This window comes from Ursus maritimus, unplaced genomic scaffold (assembly GCF_017311325.1).
Source record: "Ursus maritimus isolate PB19 unplaced genomic scaffold, ASM1731132v1 scaffold_22, whole genome shotgun sequence".
NCBI lineage: Eukaryota > Metazoa > Chordata > Mammalia > Carnivora > Ursidae > Ursus > Ursus maritimus.
The window spans coordinates 24,997,698-25,023,544 of NW_024424675.1; the positions used below are offsets into that span (position 1 = coordinate 24,997,698).

The following is a 25,847-nucleotide window of genomic DNA, read 5'->3' on the forward strand; positions in this document are numbered from 1 at the left end:
GTAGTATTTCGATGGCATGACTTAACCTGGGACCAGCAGCCGGAGCACAGGATGAACAGTGGGTAACTTAGCTGCCCTGTCATGTTCATTTCTAGATGATTTACTTGAACCTGTTGGCTGATCCTGGGCCACAGTCAAGTCAAAGTGATTCTCTATAATTTTCCCACTTTGTGAACCAATAATGACATATCATCTCCCTCCATGTCCCTACTTTTCAGCCCTCTCCTTTCATCACACTGCCCTCCCCCATTCCTGTCGTTTGAAACCCTTCTCAGAATCCACCGTGCTCCCCTCCCACAGTTGCACATGCTGTATCCCTCAACACTGCTCCTGGGAGCCTCCCCTGGGTTCCCCTCTCTCCCCGTCTCCACCCCCATGTGGAGAAGGCACGTCTCTTCTGTACCCCCTTAGAACCCTGTACACACCTGACTTTGAGGGCTGTGTTTTCATGGTGGGTTTACTTGTTGGGCTGTGAGCTCCTTATGCACCTTTGTATCCCCAGAGCCTTGCACAGTGCCTGGCAGGCAGTGAGTGCCCACTTACGTTTGTTGAGCAGACCTGAGCAGCAGCACTGTGTGTCAGGCACTTCTGGACACTGGATAAACAGAGATGAGTAGAACACAGGCCCTTCTCTTGAGGCACTTAAGAGTCTGACATGTCAAGTAACAATTAGAACCCAATACTATAAGATCTAGATTATCTCTAACAGGGGATTGGGGGAGCACAAACGAGGAAGAAAATGACTTAGTTTGGGGAGTGAGGGAAGTCTTCTGGAGGTGGTAATTTATGAACGGAACCTTAAAATAATGAAAGATTTTTGCAGTAAAGATGTTATAGTCACCTTAGATGAAATAAATAATAACTTATTTATAGTTGCTGGTCGGCTTCCTTCCCAAAACGGTTCGCTTTGACTTGTAACAACAGACACATCCACAACAAGACTGTTCGTATAGAGACAAGAAGCAAAAATCACAACGGGAATAATATTGTTTCCTAAGTTCTTTCTCCTTCCTTAAATCACTTGGTGTTCAGGATAATTCTTGGAGGATGGGCTGCAGCTTCCGTCTGGCTCAGAGACCAGCTTGTAAAGGCGCTCCTGTACACGCGGGTGGGTTCGGGAGACCCACGGGTGTTTTCCTCATTTTCCAACTGATGCCACAGATATTTGCCGGTGCTCTGGTTTCTTCAGGCTTCCAGCCCCTCCCGCCTGTCAGCGGGAATAAGCATCTCTCCTTTGCTGTCCTTCAGAGTCATTGTCTGTTGCAGCTTCTTCATCCAAGTTACTTTCAGACGCTCTTGCCCTTTTGAACTGTTCCTCCCCTTTTTAAATGACTCCATGCATAAAACTTAGAAAACAGAAATGCTCCCCCGTGATACTGTAACACAGGATGCTCGTGGTTAAGTCCTTTTTTATTAAAAAAAAACTTTTTTGACATCATTTCAGGCTTCCAGAAAAGTTTTCCAGAATAGAACAAAGAATTCCCAAATACCCTTCACCTGGATTCCCCAATTCTTAACACCTTACTACATTTGTTTCCTCTCTCTCTCTCTCTCTATCTCTCCCTCCTCTCCCTCTCTCTTTTCTGAATCTGTTTAAGAAAAAGTTGCAGACATCGTGCACCATTATATAAGCCAAAATACTTCAGTGGATATTTTCTAAAAACAAGAAATTCTCTTACATAACCATGCTATTATTTTTTATGTGTGCCCTTCTGTGCTTTTTCCTACGCATACATTATGTATTTATATTTAAATTAAATAATGCATCGTTTTGCTTATATGTACGTATGATGGCTTGCTCTTTTGGAGGGGTTAACAATAATGCCTGTATACAAGCTCATGTCAATAAGTATTCTACAACGTGATTCTTCAGCAGACTCTGATGTTAGACACAGTGGTTTCTGGAGGGCACATTTTAACAGGCCACTCTGCTTCAGAGAAGGAAGCATTCTTGGGCTCTTGCATGTCTAGTCACATATCAGCGGAAACCACTGCATAAAAGAGTAAAGAGGCAGGGTACCGGAAAGCCTTGAATGCAAATTTAATCTTTACTCTATAGCCAGTAGAGAGCCCATGAAGGCTTTATAGCGAGGGAGAGAGCCAACGAGAGCTGGGTTTTCTGGAGATTAGTTTACCAGTGTGCGCAGGAGGGAACAAAGGGGAAGCAATCAGAGCATGAGTCCATAGGTCCCTTCGGTAAAATGATCCAGAGTTTCAAGGGCAAATCTCTGCCCAGGTAGCTCAGAGCCTTCTCCAATATAATGTGTCCTTCTCTTTCCTGTGTCTTCCAGAACTGGTTAAAGTCCTATGGCTATCTGCTTCCCTCTGACTCACGGGCGCCCGTGCTGCACTCAGGGAAGGCCTTACAGTCAGCAGTCTCCACTATGCAGCAGTTTTACGGGATCCCAGTCACCGGTGTGTTGGATCAGACAACAATCGAGTAAGATCTGCGTAGGGCATCGTGCCTTGGAACTTTCCAGACTTATATTTGGGTTCTTAATTGTCAGAGCCCCGTGTATATACCGTCCCCATCCAACCTTCCTGTCTCACTCCTGCAGTATCGTCCAGGGAGGGAATACCCCAAGGTGCCCTTTCCTATGTGAGCTTGGGAGGTGCTCTGCCCTAAATTTGCGGTGTGACCTTAATCCTTCTGGACCTCAGTTTCCTTATCAGCAGAATGAGGGGTTTGGTGAGAGAGAGTCTTAGATCTCCTCTGACTCTAATAGCTTTTGGCTTTCAGAGTCACCCCTCTGGATTTCCCTGAGATGTACACATCTCGCTTGATACAAACAACTCCTGAATGATAAGGAGTTGGCAAATTGTTCCACTTTTTCTATTTATCAAATATTGCTAAATGCCTACATGTGCCAAGCACTGGACTTGATCCTACGATCCCTGCCTTCCAGAGGCTCACCATGCCGTGAAAAGTACAATAGTCTGGCTGTACCAGTCCAGAACTCAGAAGGAAACGCTGATTTTCAGGGAAATACTCAGGGGGTGATAACAAAGAAGCCAGACCATGAGGATGGTCGCATTTCCTCGGGGGGAGTACAAAAAGGAGGAAGAGACAAGTGATAGGAATGGAACCCAGGATGCAGGCTGAGAAGGAGCAGCCAGAGGGGTGGAGGAAGCCAGGGGTTCTGTGTCCTGGTACAGAAGGGGGGTGGTCAGCAGGCCAGCTGCTGCAGAGTGATCAGTTGGGAGACCGAAGAGCATGGGCCGAGTTCAGCAGCGAGGAGACCAGCGCAGGCTCTGTGGACTGGTGGAGACAAGGTCAGACTGCAGTGGGAGGAGGGGAAGTGGGGGGTAGAGGTGGCGAGTGGAGGCAAAACTTTCTAGAAGCCTAACAGTGAGGGAAGAATAGAGGGTAGCTAGAGGTAGATAGATTTTTGTTTGTTTGTTTGCTTGCTTGCTTGTTTGAGGATGGCAGAGAATTAAGCATCCTTACATTTGTTCGAGAAGTAGACATAAAAGTCATTAAAGCTACACAAGGAAAGCCATTGCCGCCATGAAGCCATGGCGTTGAGCTGGGGGAGGGTCCCAACGAGGTGGGGAGGGGGCTCCCAAGCCCGGGTGGAAGCAGGGAGCAGGACCCCAAGGCGGGGTGCAGGGAGGTGGTGGGTGATTGTGGATCCAGGCTCGATCCACCCAGGGTGTGAGTCACCCCCTGAGAGAATCATCTCTCTGGGCCTCCGCTTGCGCATTTGCGAAAGGGGAGAGCTAGATTACGGCTCTCAAATTCTAGATCCGTTATTCTAAGCTGTTAAAATTGGGCTGAGTCTGAGGTTTTATGATCTTCTAATTCTGTACGATCATTTTCTATTCCTCGGGTTCTCTGCGAGATTGTGAACTTCTGAGACAATATGTTTGACTGCTGCTATGATGGCGTGAGGACGGTGAATGCCGTGGCCCTGTGGCCTCCGGAGTGAGCTGGTTACAGAGAGCCCGGCCATATTCAAAGCAGAGGTTATTTTGAGGGCTTTGTGCAGGCCTCGTGGCGGTGCATCCTGGGGCAGGAGCACTGGTGTCTCTGCTGAGGCACCACCTGGCCTTGGGTTTTACTCGGTTCCAGAAAGCCCCAGGCCTGTTGGACAGGGTTCAGAGAGTGGCAGGTGGACGGAGAGAGGAGGAGGTGGAGGGAACGAGCTGAGGGAGGAGGATGGCATTTCCCACTTTCAGTACTGCCCCCATTTCTTCGTAGGAAGGCAGGGAACGTGGTCTTGGAGGCAGGACAAGGGAGAGAAGGTGCTCACGCTTAAACCCAGACCTGAGTGGGGAGGCTGTTTTGGGGGTAGAATTTAAAGACCTTAGTTTCTGTTGCAGCTCTGTGACCTTGGGCAGTGACTGCCTTTCTCTGGGCCTGTTTCCTCCCGGGGGGCCCTCCCAGGCCTGGCTCAGCCTCGCTGTCACAGAGGCGGCTCCTGGTTCTTCCCAAGGACTGTCAGGGAAAGGAAGCCAGGGCAGCCATTTAAGTACTACTTTTTGAGTGCCTCCCTCAGGAAACGTCACACATTCCTTCATTCAGCATATCCTCGAGCCCAACCTTGTGCTAGAGCCCGAGGAAAGAAAAGCCCCAGCTTCTGTTGGCTTGTTTTGTTTAAGTTGCATTAATTACTCATTCATTTATTCCTTCAGCTAAGTCCATGTCCTGCCTCAACTGCCGTATTCTGCAAGTTACTCAATTTACCTGTGTGCCTTTTCCCTCCTCGGCAAAAATGAGGATAAATAATTTCTGGTCACCTCGCAGTTGTTTTGAGAATCAAAAAATGTCTTTAAAAGAACCCCACGCACTGTAAAAATTAGAAACGTTTATACCAATACACGACGTTGTTATTATTGTGTGTTTTAGTATTGATTTCTGAGGAGAAGCACTCGAGGCAATAGGAAGGCTGCAAAGATGAGTAAGACCTGGTTAAGTCCCTCGAGGGGCTTTTAATATTTGGTTGAAATAGTCTCTGTCTCCTTTTCTCTATATCGCCAACGGCAACTGCTTTCAGCAACGCACAAGAGATGGACTGTTGCCCCTTCCAGCTGTCTCAAGCTGTGCTTTAGTGAGTTGGTCATTAGGCCAGCATGGGACATAAAATGCAAGGGTGGCCTGGGCCCCGATCAACAACGATCTTTTCAAATCTCCTACGCTGTGCCTTTTTTTATATGTCCCAAGCTTACGGTTCCCTAATGTCACTTACCCTGACGACAAAGTTACCAGGATTCACTTAGTTCCGGGCACTGGGCTAGCTTCTGGGGACACGATGATGAATACGATGCCATTCCAGTCCTCAAAGAATTTGCCATTTGTTAGAGGCGGTAGCCTAACAGATTTAAAATCACAACCCAGCGTACTAAGTGCTGCAGAGAATTCTGTTCCAAGACCTACAGTTGTTTAGCCACTTTCTGAACAGCTCCCGTGAAAGGGAATTTGCCGTCTTATGAGCTATGCCATTCTACTGCCGGGCACTTCTGATTCATTCCCTCATTCGTTCAGCACATCATTAGCAAACACCTTCTGTGTTAGGCGCGGCACAGGCAAGGTTCCTGTGTTCATGGAACTTAGCATCCGCCAAGAGAGACAGAATAAACAAAAAAGCTAATATATGATATAATTTCAGGCAACGATCAATGCTATGAAGACAAATTAAGCAGGATGAACAGATCGCTGTAGGATGGGAGGGGGAAGCTATTTCAGATAGGGTGGGCAGGGAAGTCCTCTCTGAAGGGGTAACATTTGAGCAGAGACCTTAAAGAAGGAAGGGAGCAGACCACGCCGTGAAGAAGAAGAGCCTTGCTAGCAGAGGGAACGAAGACCCTGAGAGTCATCTTAGCATGTGCAAGGCCAGCAAGAAGGCCCCTGTGGCTGGGAGCCAGTGTATGGGGGAGGGGGAATGAGGGTGTCATCTGACTCGGAGACGGGGGCTTGATCATGTGGGTCCCTGTGGGCCAACGTGAGGAGTTTGCATTTTATTCTAGGTGTTTGGGGAAATCATTGGATGGTTTTAAAGCAGGGAGTGAGGTGACCTAATCCCATTTACAGTGTATTCTCACATATACTCCCTCCCTTAAGGCTTGCTACAACCTAAGAACAGCGAGAGCTAGAATTCTCGTGTTTCAGATGGGGAAACTGAGGTTCACAAGGATTGGCTTGCCGGGGCTCCCACGATGAGTGGTGGAGCTGGAACTACCAAGCCCATGCCCCTGACCCCCGGGCTCGAGTGCAACCCCGTGTCTTCCTAATCGTTGTGAGTGAATGAATCAAGTAATCGGTCGATGGTGCTCCCGATGGGGGGGAACCCATCAAAGCCAGGGCCCCCGCAGCCAGGGCGTGGTTGCACGCTGCCATTTAGACTGGGACTGGGAATGCTGCATTGCGTGCCTAGAGCGTTCAGTGAGCACAGCGTGTGTGTGTGTCCTGTCTCTGCCCAGGTGGATGAAGAAGCCCCGATGCGGTGTCCCTGATCACCCCCACCTAAGCCGCCGGCGGAGGAGCAAGCGCTACGCCCTGACAGGACAGAAGTGGAGGCAGAAACACATCACCTACAGGTGCTCAGACGCCCTCTCCTCCTCCCTGGCCTTGTCCCCCACCCCACCCCCGCCCCGGTTCTGTCGCCGCCTGAGTTTGAGAGGCTCCTGCTGCAGGTGGTGGGTCTGTGAGCGGGGTGAGAGCCAGGTATGTGGGCATCAGGACCAGGTGCTGAGAGCCTGTGATCCGTCCCCCTTGGGGCTTCCAGATGATGCTGTGTCTCCAACTTCAGGTTGGTTTGTGTCCTGTTTCGATTCCTACAGTTTTCAGGAAGTGGGGTATGGATTGTTTAGCAACTTTCCGCTGTGATAAAAAATGGGCTGAGCGCACTTTCCCCCTCGCTGCTTGCCACACCCCACTCCCTTCGATCTGGAGCCCTTCACTGAGCCCCATGGACTTCACCTGAACTTCCCAGCACAGATCCAGTTGTCTCCCAAGGGAACTGAATCGCCACAGTGTCGCCCCTGAACTATGCGGGGAAACCAAGGGCAGGAGAGGATCACTCTCCATGTCAGACCAGTGACCAAGGGCAGGGATGACGGAGCCCAGCACAGCAGACTCAGACATCACGGTGCAGGGTGGGGCTGAGGCAAAGGCCAGGCACAGACCAGGCTCAGATGGGCTCCGGTTGGCACTCTCACGGCTCTGATTCCATCTCAGGTAGATGCCCTGGGTTCAGGGGTAGGATCCAAGATAGAGATCCTTTTAAATTTTTTTTTTAAAGATTTTATTTACTTATTTGAGAGAGAGAGAGCGCGCACGAGTGGGGGTGAAGGCGCAGAGGGGAGAAGAAGCAGACTCCCCACCAAGCAGGAAGCCCGACGCGGGGCTCGATCCCACGACCCTGGGATCACGACCTGAGCCGAAGGCAGACGCTTAACTGAATGAGCCAACCAGGCGCCCCTAAGGCAGAGATTCTTAAAGCTGAAGAATGAAGGGCTCTTCTGCTGATGAGCTATAGAGACCAGAAAGGGATTTTTTCCAGAAATCTGACAAGAGAAGGAAACATAAGAAGAATCTGAGTTAGAAACTCAGATAGACTCTGAAGGTCTCATGAAGAGGTAGAATGAATCAAGAGAAAGAACTGGCTTCTAACCTTAACTTCTATCACTCGGCCTCTCTGGGCCTCAGTTTCCTTACCTATAGAATGGGTAAATAATCCTTACCCAGGTGTTCATGGCACAGAGCACCCAGGAGTGTTGCTCTGTTATGGAGAACCATTCAAATAGCTAGTGTAATCTTAAATCGCTGAGTCTCTAACTGACTGAATCGGATACCACCCTATACCAACGTCCCAGGTAGACAAGCAGTAGATGCGTAGTTGGTACCAAATATTTGTAAAAGGGATGTTTCACTTAAACTCTCCACTGTTTAAATATTTCTATAACTTTTATGTTTTATAAATACTTTTTATGTATTAGGAGAAAAACTTAAAATTTAGAAAATGCTATCTCCCCACTTAATTGTTTCCTGCACATTGGAATGGAATTCTGTATTCAACACAAGCTTTGTGAGAGATCAGATATAAGACTTCGATTAAAGCAAAGCTGTGTGGACTGAGGCAGGGGTGCAGACCCAGAGCCTTGCCCGCCCGGCCTCTTCTTCAACCCCAGGGGTACCTCAGCAGAATCCTAGGGTTCAAAAATTGAAGATGACTGGGCTGTATGGCCTCTGACTCTGACTGTTCCTCCCTAATGACCCTCCCCTCTCTCACCAGCATCCACAACTATACCCCGAAGGTGGGCGAGCTAGACACGCGGAAAGCAATTCGCCAGGCTTTCGATGTCTGGCAGAAGGTGACCCCGCTGACTTTTGAAGAGGTGCCATACCATGAGATCAAAAGTGACCGGAAGGAGGCAGACATCATGATCTTCTTTGCTTCTGGTTTCCATGGCGACAGCTCCCCATTTGATGGAGAAGGGGGATTCCTGGCTCACGCCTACTTTCCTGGCCCAGGGATTGGAGGAGACACTCACTTTGACTCAGATGAGCCGTGGACACTAGGAAACGCCAACCATGATGGTAAGGCCATGAGGGGGACAGGGGGTCAGTCCTGGATTGCTCAGTTGTCAGGGAAGGGAGTCCTGAGGAAGAGCTTGGGATGCTACAGATGAGTTTCCTGCTCTGGAGCTTCAGGCCCAAGAACTAAGAACCTAAGAGGGTGGAAACTGCGGTCTCTGATAATGTTCAACACTGATCCATCCACGGAGTCGGGTCAGTTCTCTTAGTAAATGGTCTAAGGGGGGTGAGTCCAGAGGGAGGGGTCAGGCCACGAATAAGATGAAGTAATGGATCAGAGGCTGGAGAAGAGGTAAAAAAGTCATTAAAGCTGAACTTGGGGTCTGAAAGTGGTAGGCTCTGGCCTGGCTGGTAAGGGCTTCAAAGGCCATCGTACAAGACGGCCTGACTCTCTCTCCTTTATGTCAACTTCACGGGTGAATAACGGGCCCCAGAATCACTCTAGTATCCGTGGATAGCTCAGCGAATGTTATATGGAGCCAGGTCAGATTGTACAGTACTAGTAACAATACTCTTCAGCTTGCAAAAGCACTCCTCGTCAGTATTTACTCCTAGGGCACTTGCTTAGTAAGTAAGCAAGTGTACATCATTATGCCCATTTTCAAGAGAAAGGGCTTGGGGCTCAAATGGCATAGCTGGTAGCTGGCAGCACTAGGGCTCAAGCCACAGTCCAACCACCTAGCTGTGTGATTAGGGGCACATGATTCCCTCTCAGCCTCCTCGTGTATAGAATGAGGGGCTGGACTAGTGATCTCTAAGACCCATTCCAACACTAGTGTAACATGATACACAGCCCAGGGTGGGGTGTGGGGGGGAGGGTATTCAAACATTTAAACAAAAAAGACACAGTCTCTGCCCTCTGATAGTCCACAGTTGAGTGGGGGAGACAACGTGTGCATAAGTCACTCTGTCACAAAGCAGACTACTGAAGGATGTAGCAGAAATACCAAGGAAATAAGAAAATGCAGAGGGAGCCTGGAGGAGAAAGGGATAGAGGATTCTGGCTTTTAGATGAGAACGGGTAACGATTAGCATGTTGATATTCTAAGGCCTGTGTCAAGTGCTTTCCATGTGCTATGTAGTATGTATATATTATTATTATCATCCCCATTTTACAGATAGGTAAACCAAGGTACATAGAAACATTAAGTAGTCTTCCTACAGTCCCCTAGTCAGTGAATGGTGAAATAAGGCTTTGAACCTGGGCATTATGACTCCGGAGCTCATACTCTTTTTTTTTTTTTTTTTTTAAATAACCTCTACACCCAGCGTGGGGCTCAAACTCATGATCCTGGGATCAAGAGTTGCATGCTCTAGTGACTGAGCCAGCCAGGCACCCCTGGAGCACATACTCTTAGCTACCAAGCTAAGCTCTATGGTTCTCAAACTGCAGGGCACACCGGAATCACCCAGAAATCTTTCTAAAGAATGCACATTCCAGGTTCCAGGCCCCTAACCTCTTGCTATTCTGACTCTCTCATTCTGGGACATCTGCACTTGGTGTAATAAATTCTCCAGGCACTTCTGATGTAGGCGTTCCATCACCTTGAGAAATACTGTCTTGATCCCCGGAGTTTCCCTCACTTGCCTGGTCATAAGCATCACCTGTGGTTCTTGTTATAAACAGATTCCCAGGCCCGTCCCCTGGGCATTCTGATTCTTAAACTTAGGCATGTTTGGGAACACAGGGCGTTCTCTCTCCTCAGCTATGCTTCAGGCTGAGAGCAGACTCTTACAGGCCCATTTCCTCAGGCTGAGTCTGGTGTCGGGGGATGGGGACAGCCTCCTTGAGAACATTTCAGATCATTGTGTGAATCAAGGATCGGCCGCTCTTGGCTTATCTGTCAAAGAGTGGTTTGGCCAAGGCTCAGCCTCGGCAAAGATAGGAAACTTAAATTTCTCTTTGTTTCTTGCCCCCTTCAAATGTTGGTCCTCTTTGCTATCTGGCATCATTTCCTCTGCCCTGCTACCCCTTCCTTATGTCCTGGGTGTGCTTCCTGGCTTTCTGAACAGTTATTCTTTCTTCCCTTCTTCTTGAATCAGTGTCAAGGAAGGGCTGTCTGTGCTAGCTGATAAAGTGTGAGGAGAAGAAACTAACATTTTTGAGCCCTGTTATATGCCAGGCACAGTTAGCTGACAAGATTTTAGTTATAGCCCTGATAGAGACAAATGAATTCTTAAAGGGATGTTGGCCAGAGGAGGCACAGGGAAGACACTCCTAATAACTCTGCCCTCCCCTTCCCAGCTCTGGGGTTTCTACTGTCTGCAAGCCCTCCTTGTGTTGGAGACCTTGGGCCACATCTCAAAATCCCAAGAATTTCTGGTGGCATGTGTGGGAAGGAGCTGGGACCTGTGTGTGGGCACAATCTCAGCATCCTCCCGCCTGTCCCACCCCATCCTGAAGAACAATTGCCAATTCTGATAGATCATCCAGTATGGCCAATATCTTCTTTGGACAAGAGTCAGGACTTTTCTGTGCTCTGGAAAGCCAAGCATGAACTGTTCAGATGCAGCCCCTAACCTTAGCAACAGGCCCCTGACAGGTGAACTGCAATGCAGCAGGTTGCCCTAGGACAGTTTCTGGAAGGAGATGAAAGGAACCAAGATTTATGGAGCACCTGTATATTATCTCGTTTAATTTCCACATAAATTCAGCGAGGGAGTACTTGGAGCCTCCTGGGAACTTTGTGTTTATTGGCTTTCTTCTCCCTTCTAAATTTCCATTATGGAAAACCTCAAACTCACAAAAGAAGGGATAATGATAATATGAACCCCCAGGCGCCCACCACCTTGCTTCAGCTATTCCCCACATGATGTCACTGCCACCTCACCTTCTCTCCCCCTGCCACTTTTATTTTCTGGCTGATGTATTTTAAAGAAAATCCTTGGCACAGTATCATTTCACCTGTAAATACTTTAGGACATACCTCTAACAGATTATTTTTAACACAACCACAAAACCATTATGAAACCCAACAAAATCTTCAATAATTTCTTAAAATCCAATTCCCAGTTTGGGTCCATTTTCCCAGAATCACCTCAAAAACGTCCTTTACAGCTGTTTGCTTGCATCCGGACCCAGACAATACTCGCATGGCATACACGGTTGACGTCTCTTAAGCGGTTTTTGTTTACGCAGTCGGCTCACTTCCCCACCCCCCGGCCCCGTTGAAGGAACCGTGTCACTTGTCCTGAGTAAGGTCATTTGGCTTGATGAGATTCAGATTTGCCTTTAACACACCTCCCTTCCTCCTACATCCTGAATATTGGTCATTAGACCTACAGGCCTGACTAGACTCCCTTTTGGGCAAGAGCTTCCGAAGTCGTCGACCCTCCTGCCCCGCACGGGGACACTCGGCTGTCCCACTGCTAGTGGTGCAGAGGTTGAGCAGCTGCTTCGGGTTTGTCAGCCCGACCCAATCACTATAAGTCACTTGGGGGACTTTATATTTTAAAAACAAAAAATGTTACCTAGGTCCTACCTCGAGCTCCTGAATTAGAAGCTGCCTCCATCTGTGTGTTTCAAAGGCTCTCCCCGAGAACCGCTGCATGTGAGGGCAGAAGGGCGAGTCCGATTGTCCACGTCATCCGAGTCTGTGTGGAGGGCAGTCTGGGCCAGCGTCCTTCCAGCTCCTTTCGGGGGCTGCTTCCAGGCACCTTCTGTCCTCATCTCTTTTCAGTGAGTCAAGCACTGACGTCTGAGTTCACTAAGCTCTGATGAGAAGGGAGCCCAGCCCTGGGGGAAGGTGACAAGACAGGGAGAGTCACTGAGCCCAGACCCTCACAGAGTAGAGTCCCTCGGCAATGACTTCTGTGACTCTTCCCCCACCCTGGGAGTTAGACCAGGCAGGGATCATAATCTCACTTTAGCAGATGAGGAAAGTAAAGCTCCCGGTGGTTATAAAACCTCATATAGCAAGTGGCAGAGCCAGGTGGGAACCCAGGACTCTGAATTTTTAATAATCACCCCAGGTGGTTCTGGGGCAGGTGGTCCAAGGACCACACCTGGAAAACTACGGAACATCTGGCACTGTTCCATCCTGGCTGCTGTCACCCAGCTCTGTCCAGCACAAAGCCTGCCCTCCAGAAGCTCACAGTCCCGGGGCTGAAGAGAACGTGTGCTAGTGGCTGCCACGGATGGTGGAAAGGGGTCAGTGCCATAGAGACGATTCAGATAAACTGCTGGGGAGGTAGAGGAGGGAGCACTCACTGCCAGTGGGGGGAATCAAGGAAGTCTTCCTGGAAGATGTGGCAGTGAGCTTGAGCTTTGAAGGAGTAAGGCTATTCTGGCTGGAGGGGACAGCAAGGGCAAAAGAATAGAGGCAAAGGGAAATGTTATAACCTTTTTGGGGGTTGGAGGGGTCAATGAGATGGGATTTAACAAATACAGAGGTTCCAAGAACAGGAAATGGAGCAGAGACAAGGTATATTTGAGTAGCTGAGTAAGACGTTTGGGTACTTGCTAGGAGGCCCTAGGACTTGAGCTCGAAGCCCATGGGAACACTCCCTCTCGGGGATGTTGGTTCTCGCACACAGCTCCGTGTGAGCCTGCTGGTTAACAGTAATCCGTGGTTCTGTGCCAGGAGGCAGTGTGAGGATTTCACATACCTTGCCTCATTGACCTCACCCCCATTCTTAGATTGAAGGTACCGTTACTCTCTGCATGTTACAGAGGAAGAGATTTAAACTGTCACACGGCTGTGACATGGCGGAGCTGTGACTCGTGTCAGTCTGGCTCCATCAGACTTCACTTCCAACCACTCTGCTTCCTTGCTTCTCACCCTCTTGGAGGATGAAGACCCTAATAGCCTCCTGCCCATTAGGTACTGGGATCTCCTCCCTCCTTCTGCTTTTCCCCTCACAAGCTCCAGGGAGTTCTTCTGCTCCTCTCTCCTCTCCTTCCATCTCCCCAGAGCAGCCCCCACTAAACAGTCTCTTGGTTTCTGTGCAGGGGGGTGCCAGCTCCCCAGCTCCTCTCTGCCTTTTGGTCCCTGGAAGAAACCCACAGTCCTCTTTCTTTCAAGGGCTGACTCCTGTTCTCTGCAGAGACCCTGGCACAGAGGCTATCAGAGGAATAGACGCAGGCTGAGGACACAGGTTTAGAGTCTTGCCAAGTGCTCAGAGTCCTGCTCCCTGGTTCCCAGCAGAGATCCCTGTGGATGCCCCCAAGGAAGAGCCTGGTCAGGAGACAAGAGGCCCGAACAGCTTGTCCCTGGTCGAAGAACAGGTCAGGAGCAGAGCCAGGCAGGACCAGCCCCCAGGAAGCAGAGCTGCCTTCCGCTGGCTCTAGTAGCTGCCTTTGTTTGGGATGGAGCTGAGAGATGAGCTCACCCTTCCCCGCTGCCAGAGAAACCAGGACCTGAGGAAGGAACTGGGGGCGGCCTGGCCTCCTCCTGCCAGCCTGCCCTTCCCCAGCAGAAGGCCAGCCCCAGGCTCTTGGCCAACCTTGCACTGATCTTGCCCATCCCCACTTCGCTGAAGACACCGGTGGCGTCAGCAGAGAGTCGGGCACGCACGTGTCTGGGTCTGCCCGCAAAAAACTCTTTTCTCTTCCCAAGACCTTAACCAGAAAGGCCAGCAACCAGCCCCAGCCCCATCTGACCCTCACCGGGCCCTCAACTTTGCCAGTGACACTGGAGCCAGAGTAGGCACTGGACTGCTGACCACCTCCTGGGCTCCTGGCAGCCTCCCCTGCACTTCGAGGTGGCGGGAAGGAGCTGCAACATGCCTTAGGGCTGGGCAATGAGAGGCAGGGCTCAAAGGCCAGAGGTCAAGGCAAGCAAGAGTTTATAACTGGACAGACAGGGGTCAGGACTATCGGTGCAACTGCCTGCCCAACTCCCTGTCCCTTGTGTTCCTTTCCCAAAGCTGGGGTTACTTCACCCCCCACCCCCACCCCCAAAATCAGGCCTTGCTCTGTCCCAGGCCCGATCCAGAGGCTCAGAGGAGTTGGCTTAAGAAAATCTGGTAGCTGGAATCCTCCTGGCCTTGTGCTTCCTTTCTGGTCAATGGGCTTGTTCCAGCCGCCAAGCTTTCATCGTCTGTATGCTAACAACAGCTAGCATGCAGCTCCGCGCCCTTTCCACATATTATCTTATCCGATCCTCACACAACCCTATGAGGTAGGTACGATCTCCTCATTTTACAAGTAAGGACATTGAGGCTCAGAGGGTAGACCAGCTGGCCAAGTTCATAGTGCTGGTGGGGCAGAGCTGAAAATGAAGATCTGTCTGGCTCAGGGGCCCACACTCGTGACCACTGTACTGTGTTGCCGCCTAAGCTTCGTGCTCGGAATCCCGTGTCCCACTTTCAGCACCTGGACCTTGTTTTCACTCACATTTGAGTCCCTGCCTTGATCTTGGCCATGGTTCAGTTCTTTCAGGACCGAGGTTCAGGACCGAGGTCTTGCCGGTCCGAGCGCTGCCTCGCAATCAGGGCCCTGCCTGCCCCTGGGCCTCCTGAAGCTGACTGCCAACCTGCCACCCCCTGACCTCCCCTCTGCTTGTCCTACTCCCTCCCCTGGCTTGGCCCTTTTCATCTCTCACCCAGACCCTTCTCCCAGCTTCCAACCCGGCCCCACCGATGCCCTACCTCTGGTCTCCTTCCCCCCATCCCTCCTCCAGCCACAGCGCAGCCAGAGTGACTCATCACGTTGCCACCCCCACTCCTGCCTAAACCCCCCACTGGCTAAGAAGCCGACCCCAGTTCCTTTGCGTGGTATCACAGAGCCCCACTTGCCAGGCTGGCTGACCTCATCTCTCTCTCTGCCCTCCCCTCGTGCTTTGTTCCAGAGCCAAGTGGAATGAGCCTGCTTGTCCCTGGATCTTGTTTATAGCCTTCCCTCTGCCAGGAATGCCACCCCCACCCCTCCCTCTCCTACCCGCTGAATCCCTTCTCCTGACTAACTTCTTATCTTTCCTGAGTCGACTTAAACTTCACCTTTATGAAGCTTTCCCTGAACATCTTCAAGTTTAAATCACTCCTCCCTTCTCCGAAACCTCACTTGACCCTTACAGACATCTATTAAAGCACCTGGAACATTAATCTCACTTATTTTCTTTCTTTCTCCAAATCCCCCACTATATCGAGAGTTCCAAAAGGCAGGACTGTATAGGGTTTCTCTGTAGATCCCAGTGTCCAGCACAGGGCCTGACACAAAGTCTTTGCTCAGTGTTTGCTGAAGCAATGGATTGACTGATACCTAAGTGGGTGCCTTGGGCACCTCCCCACCCCCCTCTCCACAGGGAATGACCTCTTCCTGGTGGCTGTGCACGAGCTGGGCCATGCGCTGGGACTGGAGCACTCCAACGACCCCAGTGCCATCATGGCACCCTTCTACCAGTACATGGAGACACACAACTTCAAACTGCCTCAGGATGATCTCCAGGGCATCCAGAAGATCTACGGTGTGTGGCAGGGGAGAGGGGGCCACTGCTCCTTCTTCGGGGCTGGACTGTGACTACCTGCCTGAGGGGTTGGGGCGGGGGCACTGACATCCATCACCATAGCGGCTGTCTGACCTTTACAGACTTCTGAGGTCTTTGCCTGACCCACTGGAAAACCACAGGGAGGGTCTGAGCTGCCAGAAGTGAGCGGAATCCCACCCACTCCCTCTTCTCTACCTCCTCCCCCTCCATATACCTCCCTCTCGCCTCCTGTGTTACACTCTCAAGGGGACCCCCAACCTCTAGTCCAGAGATCCTTAAACAGGAAAAAATGAGAAGCCAGACTGATATTTTGATAAGATAGGAAAGGCCTCCCTCCCAGTTCTCTGTTCACACTGGTATGTGAAGGTCTTATTCTTATCAAGTCAGTTGAGATGGGAAGACCAGTTACTTGAGCAAATGCACGTCAGCATAGCACAGGCCGCCTCAGCCCCCAGGCTATGAAGTGCAGGAGAAGGGCTCCCTCTGGACTCCCCAAGAACCTCACAGAACAGAGGGCCCCAATCAGAACCATGGAGGATGGGCAGGATCTCCTTCAGCGAAGCAGTGAAGACCAGACAGGGGAGGTGGTGACTGTAGGTATTTTGAAAGTAAAATGGACAAGATTTGCTGATAGATCAAACATGGGGGTGAGGGTCAAGGATAACACCAAGATTTCTGGCTTTTCTCATTGTGGGGTAATAGGATTTACCCATCTGCTGCTCAGAGATCTGGGCTGGGGTATTGATTTGGAATCTTAGGTGTCCAATTTTTAACCACCAACCACATGTGACTGTTGAAGTTTAAATCTGTATTAATTAGAATTAAATAAAATTAAAATTTCAGTTCCTCTGTCACACTAACAACTAGTCACTCATTTCAAGTGCTCAACAGCCACACAGGGCTGGATGCTACTGTATTGGACAGTGCAGACACAGAACATTTCTGCCATCATAGAACATCTTACTGGACAGCCCCGACAATAGAGGGTCTTTGAGGCCATGAACCTGGGTGAGATCACTTAGAGCTAATCAATTCTTAATTAGGGGACCCATTGGCATTACCTTGGGATTTCAATAAAAAGTGCCCACATTCTCAGAGATTGGGTTCTAATTGGTCTCGGGTGCCTTCTGAGCATCGTTTTAAAAGCTCTCCCAGGGATCCTGATACGCTGTCCAAGTGAGAAAACTGACCTGGGGACAAAAATAGAGAGGAGAGGACCCAGGAGCACTCCAACCTTTAGAGTAGGGCGGGCGAGGAAAGGCTGCCAGCAAAGGGGGTAGAGAAGGAACAGCCCATGAAGCAGAAAGAAAACCAAGTCAGTACAGGCTCCTGGAAAAGTGATCTTGCTACTCAAAGTGTGGGCCTCAGACCAGCAACCCTGGCATCACCTGAGAGCTTGAAGAAATGCAGAATGGCAAGCCCCACCCCAGACCCTCTGAGTCATAATCCACATTTTATCCAAATCCCTGGATAATTCAGATGCACACCAAAGTTTGAGTCAGTAATGCTTGCATCTGGCAACATGGAGGTCATTGGAGATCTTGACAGACAGGACAGACGCTGTCTTGGAGCAGGATAAGGAAGGAAGGGGAGAGCGAGTGAGGCTGGCATGTGTGGAGGGCACAGAGGAAGATGGTATGGGACACTGAGCCTAAGAAAGGACATGCTCTTCTCTTGTAACAGAAGAGAAGAAGAGAAGATACCAGATTTGTGGGTGGAAAGATGAGAGTCCCATTTCATGGCTCTTTTCATCTATTTTCTCAAAGACTGGGGGAGAGTAAAAAATGGGAGGAGGAACAGGGGGCTGGTGGGTGACAGACCCCAGTGCTGCCTGGGTGGTGACGAGGCACGGGTACTGGGAGGCCCTGTCTAAGATGCAGCCCCTCTCTCCAGGACCTCCAGCCGAGCCCCTGGAGCCCACAAGACCACTCCCCACGCTCCCCGTCCGCAGGATCCACTCACCAAGTGAAAGGAAGCATGAGCGCCAGCCCAGGCCCCCTCGGCCACCCCTGGGGGACCGGCCATCCACACCGGGTGCCAAACCCAACATCTGTGATGGCAACTTCAACACAGTGGCGCTCTTCCGAGGCGAGATGTTTGTGTTTAAGGTAAGGCCATACCCAGATGGTCCCCCTCCCACTCGTTCCCCCTCTGTGGAGCAGGAGAAGCCTGCTGATCTGGGATTAGGCCTCCTTTGGGCCTAGCCGGCAGCTGGCCCAGTGGCCAGGACACGGGGTCCCTTTCTGGTGCTGCCGGATGATTTGACTTGTTTCCAAAAAGGAGGTGGGTAGACTGGTGATCCTACACCTTCCCAGGGGTTAATGCTAGGGGAAAGTGCTGGAGACCTGCTTCTGGTCAGTGACTTTGAGCAAGTCACCTCCCTTCTCTGGACCTCAGTTTCTCCATCTGAAAGCTGGGAGTCATTCCCCTAATAGAGAGTATATGAAGACCACATGAGCGCATGGCCGTGAAGACAGAAGCCTGGAGTAGGGGCTGGGACGGTGGTGGCTGAGTCTGTCTCCAGATCCTGCCAGGGTTGAGAGGCCAGTACTGAGGGATGCCCGATAGGAAGCTGGCCAGGCTACATCTTGTCACTTGTCCTGTTCCTGTCACTTCAGCCATGGGCTGACCAGGTGGCAGCCTGTTTGGTGGGTGTGCTGCAGACTCTGAGACAGTGTTTGGAATGCAGGATTTTGATTAGGAAGTACCTTTGGGATCAATGTCTGTGGGAAAGAGGGAAGGAAGCAAGACTGGCAGGAGATAAGCAGCCAGTAGGTCCATTGCAGAGCTGGCCACCTCCACAGGGAGCTCTGGAGCTAGAATGGCCCATCGGAGTCATCCCTCATGGGGCCCAAAAAGCTGGGACTTTGTACCCCCTGCTTCATTCAGTCATTGGATGAGAAGGGGTATGACCTTGGGGGAGCTCTCTGAGGCTGAGGCCACCCCCAGATAGTCTGGCAGTTGAAAACAGCCTGCTGACCACATCCCGGGCCACCACGGCAACAAGCCCTCCACTGAAGGGATCTGGCCAGCGTGTCTCCATCACACTGGGTGGCTGTGGGGGGCTGCCCCACTCCTCTCAGGGAGTTCTCCCAGCAAGCTTTGAGTACAGAGCAAGAATCAGACGACAGGGGTCAACGCCAATCCTGCCTCTTACAGAGTAGGTCTAGGAAAGTCACTTGGCCTTCCTTAAGACTCGCTGTATCTCACATCTACTTAACAGACTTACGAAAGTCAAACTAAGGTTTAAAAAACTCAGTGTGAAAGTACTTTGTAAAACACCTTAAAGAAAACCTTTTCTAGTTTTTGAGCCATCGTTTACACATCACATTCATTCTTCTGCACTCTGATCCCCCACTGAACGGCTCCTAGGCAAGTCTGAGTTTTATCATCCCCATTTACACCTGAGAAAACTGAGGTCCTGGCAGGTTACAGGCCTTGCCCAGACCGCCTACCGGCCACGGGCGCTGCACAGGCACAAGACACTAGTTTGAAGAACAGGGCTTTGATCAGACACTTGGCCTACTGAGCTGCCATTTATTCACCATCGACTCTGTGCCCCCTGCTGTTTTAAGGCACTTTACCCATAATCTCTCACCTGATCCCCATTATTACCCACATTTGTAGGTGAGGCGCTTTGAAGTGCTGTGCTCACAGTCATGCAGCTCTGAGTGGAGGAACCTGAATTCACACCCAGGTCTTGAGCACCCACAGCTTGCTTCCCAGGGTCCTTGCCCTGCTGGGTGGAACCAGCCAGTTCGGGGAGCTCTCTGCTTAGGCTCAGTGGCCAGCCTGGGGAGTGGCCCTCGGATGTCAGTGACACTCTGCTGCCCTCGTGTGGCCACTCCGGGCCCCGGCATCATCCCTTCCAGCTCCTCCACATGTTATCCCTGCACCAGGCCTGTCTGCGGTCTGTTTCATGGCTCCTCAGGCAGCAAGAGCCATCAGAAAGCTTATATGAAGAGAGTTCATGGGCATCCTGTCTTCCTCACAGGGCACTGGAAGCTAGAAGCAGTAGATGGACAGACATCACTAAGGGTTGCAAGGCTGGGCCCAGGGGAAGCTTTTGGGTTATTGGGGCTTGAGCCCCCGAGCTGAGATCATCACTAGGTTGAGGCAGGGCCTGCCATGCCTTTTTCTCCACCCCTCCCCTTTACCCCCAGGATCGCTGGTTCTGGCGCCTGCGCAATAACCGGGTGCAAGAGGGCTACCCGATGCAGATCGAGCAGTTCTGGAAGGGCCTGCCCGCCCGCATAGATGCAGCCTACGAAAGGGCCGATGGGAGATTTGTCTTCTTCAAAGGTAATACAGCCTGTGCTGAGAGACCTGGGACAGTTCTCTGACCTTCTTGGGACCCCCTTTCCCCATCTGCATACTGAAAGAGGTGGGGCGAGAAGCAGATGCCCTCCAAGGGCCCCTCTGGCCCTAACAGAGACACTGACTTCTTACAGGACAGATCGCTGCAGGTGGGCAAAGCACAGTCTGGGGGAATCAAGACACAAAGTGATTGTTGAGGGTCTGTGTGTGCCTGGTTGGTGGCATAACAAGGCTCAGCCACACTGGACGGTCCAGGCACCTGAAGACCCTGCAGTGCTCCATGGAAGGCCATCCCAGCAGTTCTGTAAGAGGTAGCTGGGAGAAGGCTACACAGGCTGGAGAGGTCAGGGAAGGGGGCAGGGAGAGCTAGCGTGTGGCATGCCCACCCGGTGCTAGGTTGTTTCACTTCCATTATCCTGAGGTGGGCCCAGGCCAGAAGGGTAAGATACAGATAGTGAGAAGTGAGGAAAGCAGTCCAAGGGGAAGGGACAGCTTGGGTAACAGAGTAGTACTGTGGGAATGTGCCGTGCATTGGAAGAGCTTAGAAGACCCACTGACCAGCCACGGAGCCCCACATTGGAGAGCGGGGAGCAGTGGTCTGGAAAGGAGAGTGGAGGAGAGTCCTGAGGAGCCTTGGTTGCCAGGCTAGAATGCAGTCTTGACCCGAGAGGGCAATGCTGGAAGTTCACTGGATGTTTCCGAGCCATGGAGAGCCAGAGGGCAGGCGGCAATCCAATAGGGCAGAGGTGGGGAGGCCATTCTGATCAGTTGCTGGAGAGAAGGGGGCGAGTCGAGGAGGCCACATCCCGGAGCACCAGTGAGGCAGAGTGGGAACATCTAAAAGATGCAAAAGGCCTCAGGAGAGGCTGAACACTGAGAGGAGAAGGAAAGGGAGGGTCAAGGTGATGCTAGGATTCTTGTTGGGGAACTGGGAGGCAGAAGGTGATGAGGGAGGGAGCCCCCTGTGGAGGTGATGAGGAACTCTAGGAAGCAGATGTAGAAATGCCCAGAGGCTGGGATCCAGGGTCCTCGGTAGGGGCTCAGGTCCAATGGGAGTGGCTGTCAGCCCTAAGAGTTGGGTGTCACTGGTGGAAGGTGGGAGAGTCCTAATATGTGTGAAGCCACAGGAGTGGCTGAGGACACCCCAGAGGAGAGGAGCAAGTCACATGAGTGAAGAGCAGGGTGGGGCATGGAGGCTGGGCAGCATGGGGCTGGTTGCCCAGGATCTGTGGTGACTGGCCTCTGGCTTCTCGCCCCCATGCTCTGCCAGGGCCCAGGTGCCTCAGTGTCCCACAGAGGCCCTCAAGCAGGTCTTGGTTGTTTCCCCCTGACACCTGGCTCTGTGAATGACTTCAGTCCTAGAAGATGGACCTGTGGCACTAGCCACCACCTCTGGCACCACGTGACTGGGTGATCCTGGGCTTCTCTTGGCTACAGGCGACAAGTACTGGGTGTTTAAGGAGGTGACGGTGGAGCCTGGGTACCCCCACAGCCTCGGGGAGCTGGGGAGCTGTCTGCCCCGAGAAGGCATCGATACGGCTCTGCGCTGGGAACCAGTGGGCAAGACCTACTTTTTCAAAGGTGAACGGTACTGGCGCTACAGCGAGGAGCGGCGGGCCACGGACCCTGGCTACCCTAAGCCCATCACTGTGTGGAAGGGCATCCCACAGGCTCCCCAGGGGGCCTTCATCAGCAAGGAAGGATGTACGTAAGAGCCTGGCTGTAGAGGGGGTGGCTGATTTTATGTGGGTGTCAACAGGGCCCACGGGCATACTCTCAGGGTACCCAGATTTGAGAAAGGTGCCTGATGGTAAAGACAACGGCCTCATATCTACCCAGGTTCACACAGTCAATGCATTCTCTTCCCAGCTACCAAGTTACACTTCTTATCTGCAGGGATGACTCACATTTGAGAGATGTTTCCACAGATTGACTTCACCCCTTCGGACAGCATTTCTCAAACAGTGGTCCTCAGAGGTACTCTAGTGGTTCCTCGAGTAAGCAAATCTGAAAAGCAATGATGGATACAGGTGCTTTCACAAGTGCTTGTGTATAAGGCTTGAGGGCAGGCAGATGGAAAGAGAAGCCTTTTTTATTTATGAGACATTTCCTAAGCTCCTCCTGGAGGCCAGGCTGGGAGCGTCCCACCAGACTAGGAACTTCTCAAGAGGAGGGGCTGGGGTGTTGCCAGGTGCAGAGTGAATGTTTGTTAAATACATTTCCCCCAATCAGGTCAAAAGCACAGGCTCTGGAGCCTGGCTGGCTGGAGCCTGGCTGGCTTCACGTCCCACCTCCATCACTTACTAGGAGTTTGGGCAAACCACCTCAGTTTTCCCAGCATCCTCATGTATCAAATGGGGATAATAGGGGTACCTACCTTGTTGGCATTTGTAAGAATTAAATAAGATAGATTAAGTAGAGCCCTTAGACAAATGCCTAGTGCACGGTCCCTGCCACAGGTGTTTCAGCTGCTATCATCATGGCCATCATCAACATCTTGCTGGTGTGTTTTATGTTATGTAGAATGACAGGAGTCATTCAGTCACTCCCCAGTAATTCCTGAGAGTCAGCCTGTGTGGGAGAGCTGGGGAAGGAGCAGAGAACAAGCCTTGCGTTGCATCCCTGGCTCCCAGTCTAGAGGCAGAAAACAGCTAAGGTGGCAACAAATGCTTCTAAGGGAAGGGAAGGCAGTGGAAGAGCTGGGGGGTGGGGGTGGGGGCGCATTAGAGAGCATCACTGGGAAGGCTCTCCAAGGAGATGTTACTGGTAAGAAAGCCAAAAATCTCAGGGGCAGAGCTGCTACTTGGTGGCTCTCCTGTGTACCTGACGCTTTACACACACGGTCTCGCTTTCTGGGAGCCTCAGAAACAGGTGACATCAAGGACTTTGGCCAATGAAAATCCCAGGGTGGGGGGCTGGCCAATAGGAGAGTCTGAGTGAGTTGCTTTGCTGTCTCTAGACTGGCCGGGCCCTGAAGGCTGTTGCTGGGAGCCTGGTGTGGCTCTCCAGCCCCTCCACCTCCTTTCTTTCTAGGCCCTTCCTCAGCAGGGTCCCAGAGACCCTGCATCTGTGTTGTGATGTGTGACAAGCCAAAGAAAATCCATGATAACTGTGACAAGGTGGTGTCCACTGTCAACAAAAGGAGAAATCTTGCTCCCTGTCTCCCTTGCTGCAAGCGGGAGCTGGACTGTGGTCCTAGAACGATGAAGGCAGTGCTGTCCAAGCCCTAGCTGGGAGTTGATCTCACCCATGTGTGTTGGGGGGTGGTAAAGGCAAATGTGTGGAGCTGTGACCCCAAGGCAGGGAGGCACAAATTGGGACTTATCTACTTAAAGCCCCTCAGTGCCTTCCCAGCACCTCTGAGATGATGGGCTAGGCTGCTCCACGTCCTGGGCGCACCTCTCTGCAACTGCGCAGGTCACACTCTGTGATCCTGCCACACTGTGTGTAGAAGGTGCCAAGCACTGCCCTCGCCCCACCTCCAAGCCTTCCAACATGCTGCTCCCACCCCTTCATATGCCCACCCCTCCTTCAGAGCTCCTCTTGGACTCCAAGGTGGGAGAGGTGCCCTTCCTCCACACTGCCCTCTCACAGTGGGTCAGAGCAGGTGCAGACAAGTGTCTGGGAGTGGTGATGCTGGGCCATGTTTCTGCAGATTACACCTACTTCTACAAGGGCCGGGACTACTGGAAGTTTGACAACCAGAAACTGAGTGTGGAGCCAGGCTACCCACGCAACATCCTGCGTGATTGGATGGGCTGCAACCAGAAGGAGGTGGAGCGGCGGAAGGAGCGGCGGCTGCCCCAGGACGATGTGGACATCATGGTGACTATCAACAATGTACCAGGCTCTGTGAATGCCGTGGCTGTGGTCATCCCCTGCATCCTGTCCCTCTGCATCCTGGTGCTGGTCTACACCATCTTCCAGTTCAAGAACAAGGCAGGCCCTCAGCCTGTCACCTACTACAAGCGGCCAGTACAGGAGTGGGTGTGAGCAGCCCAGAGCCCTCTCCGTCCACTCGGTCTGGCCAGCCAGGCCCTTCCTCATCAGGGTCTGAGGGGCAGCTCTGGCCACTGCCCACTGAGGCCAGCAGGGCCCTAGGCCAGGGGTCATGCAGCTGAAGTGGTAGGTACATTGGCCTAGGCTGAGTGTGGGGCAGGGAGTGATGGTGGCTGTGCCCCACGGTGGGTGTCTGGCACCCGGCTGCCAGCCTTCTGTCCTGGGTAAACTGCTCCCTACCCGAGGGAAGAGGCCAGGCCCCATCAGGAGGCAGGGACCATGCCAGGAGGAGGCCCTGTGGTCACTGAATCCTGTGGTATCAATGAGGCACCACAGCTCTGTTCCTGGCTGGACCCAGCACCTTCTGTGGAAGCCAGCACTAGCACTCTCAGCCCCATCTGGGAGATGCCACCAATCCCGGTCCCCCTTTGCCAACACCTGCTGGTCAGATGTCCCCCCACCCCCACCCCATTGTCCTCCAAGGCTACAAGACCCCTGCTGCCAACATGGTGGGCAAAAAGCCTGGGTTTCCCCTGCTGGCACTCAGCAGATCCCTCAGGAAACCTGCTCCACACATCAGGGTCTCCTCTGAGACCTAGGATTTAGGGTCACATGTTGCAGGCAGTGCTGTGGCCCAGCTGGGTCTGACAAGGACCCAGCTGTCACGTCGTGAATATTTAAATGTCCTGTCACTACTGTTTTAAAAGTCCCATTCTGCAAAGGCTGCTTGAGGCATTAGGTGAATTAGAGGTGACTATCTTGGTGATGAGGCCAACGTGGCCGGCCCTTCCCCAGGAGATAAGGACCAAGGTGCTGCTAAGGCCACTCTAGCGCCCAGACACCCCAGGAGCTAGATTCTGTCATGAGGCTAAAGGGCTGGGGCAGGAGCTGACCCTCTTTCTGGAGGCTGATCTGAGTTGTGACCATCCTCCTCTCCTCTGTCCCTCTTCCCCACTCCTCTAGTCCCTGGCCCTGTTGCTTACGGTCTGGGGCTCAGCCTGACTAGTTAGGTGCGGCAGAAATGGCTCCAGGCCAACATTCTCATGGCTTTGGGGTAACGGGCCCAGGGCAGCCTTCCGAAGTGTTCAGAGCCCACACCCCCAGCCACCCTGAGACCAACTCAATCTCTCAGCCTGGAAGCAGTGTTTATACAAGCTTGGCCCTTGCTAACCCAGCTCACTGGGCCCATCTTCCTGCACTGCTCTTTGAAAAGGGGCACCCCTCAACTGGTAGTAGTCCCAATGCTAGGGGCCCACCCTTCACTGTTGCTGGCAGGAATTCCTAGGGCTCAGCTTGCCTCTCTCCAAGCCGGTGGAGGCAGCTCCCTTTGTCACTGAGAGCCCTAGGCAAGACCAATGGGTTCAGTGGTGCCCACGGGCTCTCTGCCAAAGCCAAAAGGAGGTATCAGTCCTCAGGGTGCTGGCAGAGCCTCAGATGCCATCCTGGCTCTCTGAGCGTGCATGGGCCTTGCCCCTACCCTGTGGCCTCAGGGCTTTGGGTTGGCTTAACCTGTAGCAGACAGGGACTACTATTGCCCTGGGAGCTGTCTTGAGCAGAATCTCTCTTGT

General features: G+C 52.0%; 1 protein-coding gene across 1 annotated transcript; it reads left to right on the plus strand.

Moving 5' to 3' along the window:
• Positions 1–1,279: 1,279 nt before the first annotated feature.
• On the plus strand, positions 1,280–24,332 carry MMP24 (matrix metallopeptidase 24). Its single transcript, XM_040638230.1, has 8 exons — positions 1,280–2,440; positions 6,421–6,537; positions 8,235–8,539; positions 15,781–15,942; positions 17,857–18,071; positions 20,127–20,265; positions 21,718–21,984; positions 23,936–24,332. Exons 1-8 carry the CDS (start codon positions 2,262–2,264, stop codon positions 24,271–24,273), a joined length of 1,722 nt encoding a protein of 573 aa, XP_040494164.1. The 5' UTR covers positions 1,280–2,261; the 3' UTR covers positions 24,274–24,332.
• The last annotated feature ends 1,515 nt before the right edge of the window (positions 24,333–25,847 follow it).

Coding starts and splice junctions, on each gene's coding strand:
- MMP24 (XM_040638230.1), top strand. CDS start 2,262: ATGTGTCCTTCTCTTTCCTGTGTCTTCCAGAACTGGTTAAAGTCCTAT. Junction 2,441..6,420: donor TTGGATCAGACAACAATCGA/GTAAGATCTGCG, acceptor GTCTCTGCCCAG/GTGGATGAAGAAGCCCCGAT. Junction 6,538..8,234: donor CAGAAACACATCACCTACAG/GTGCTCAGACGC, acceptor CTCTCTCACCAG/CATCCACAACTATACCCCGA.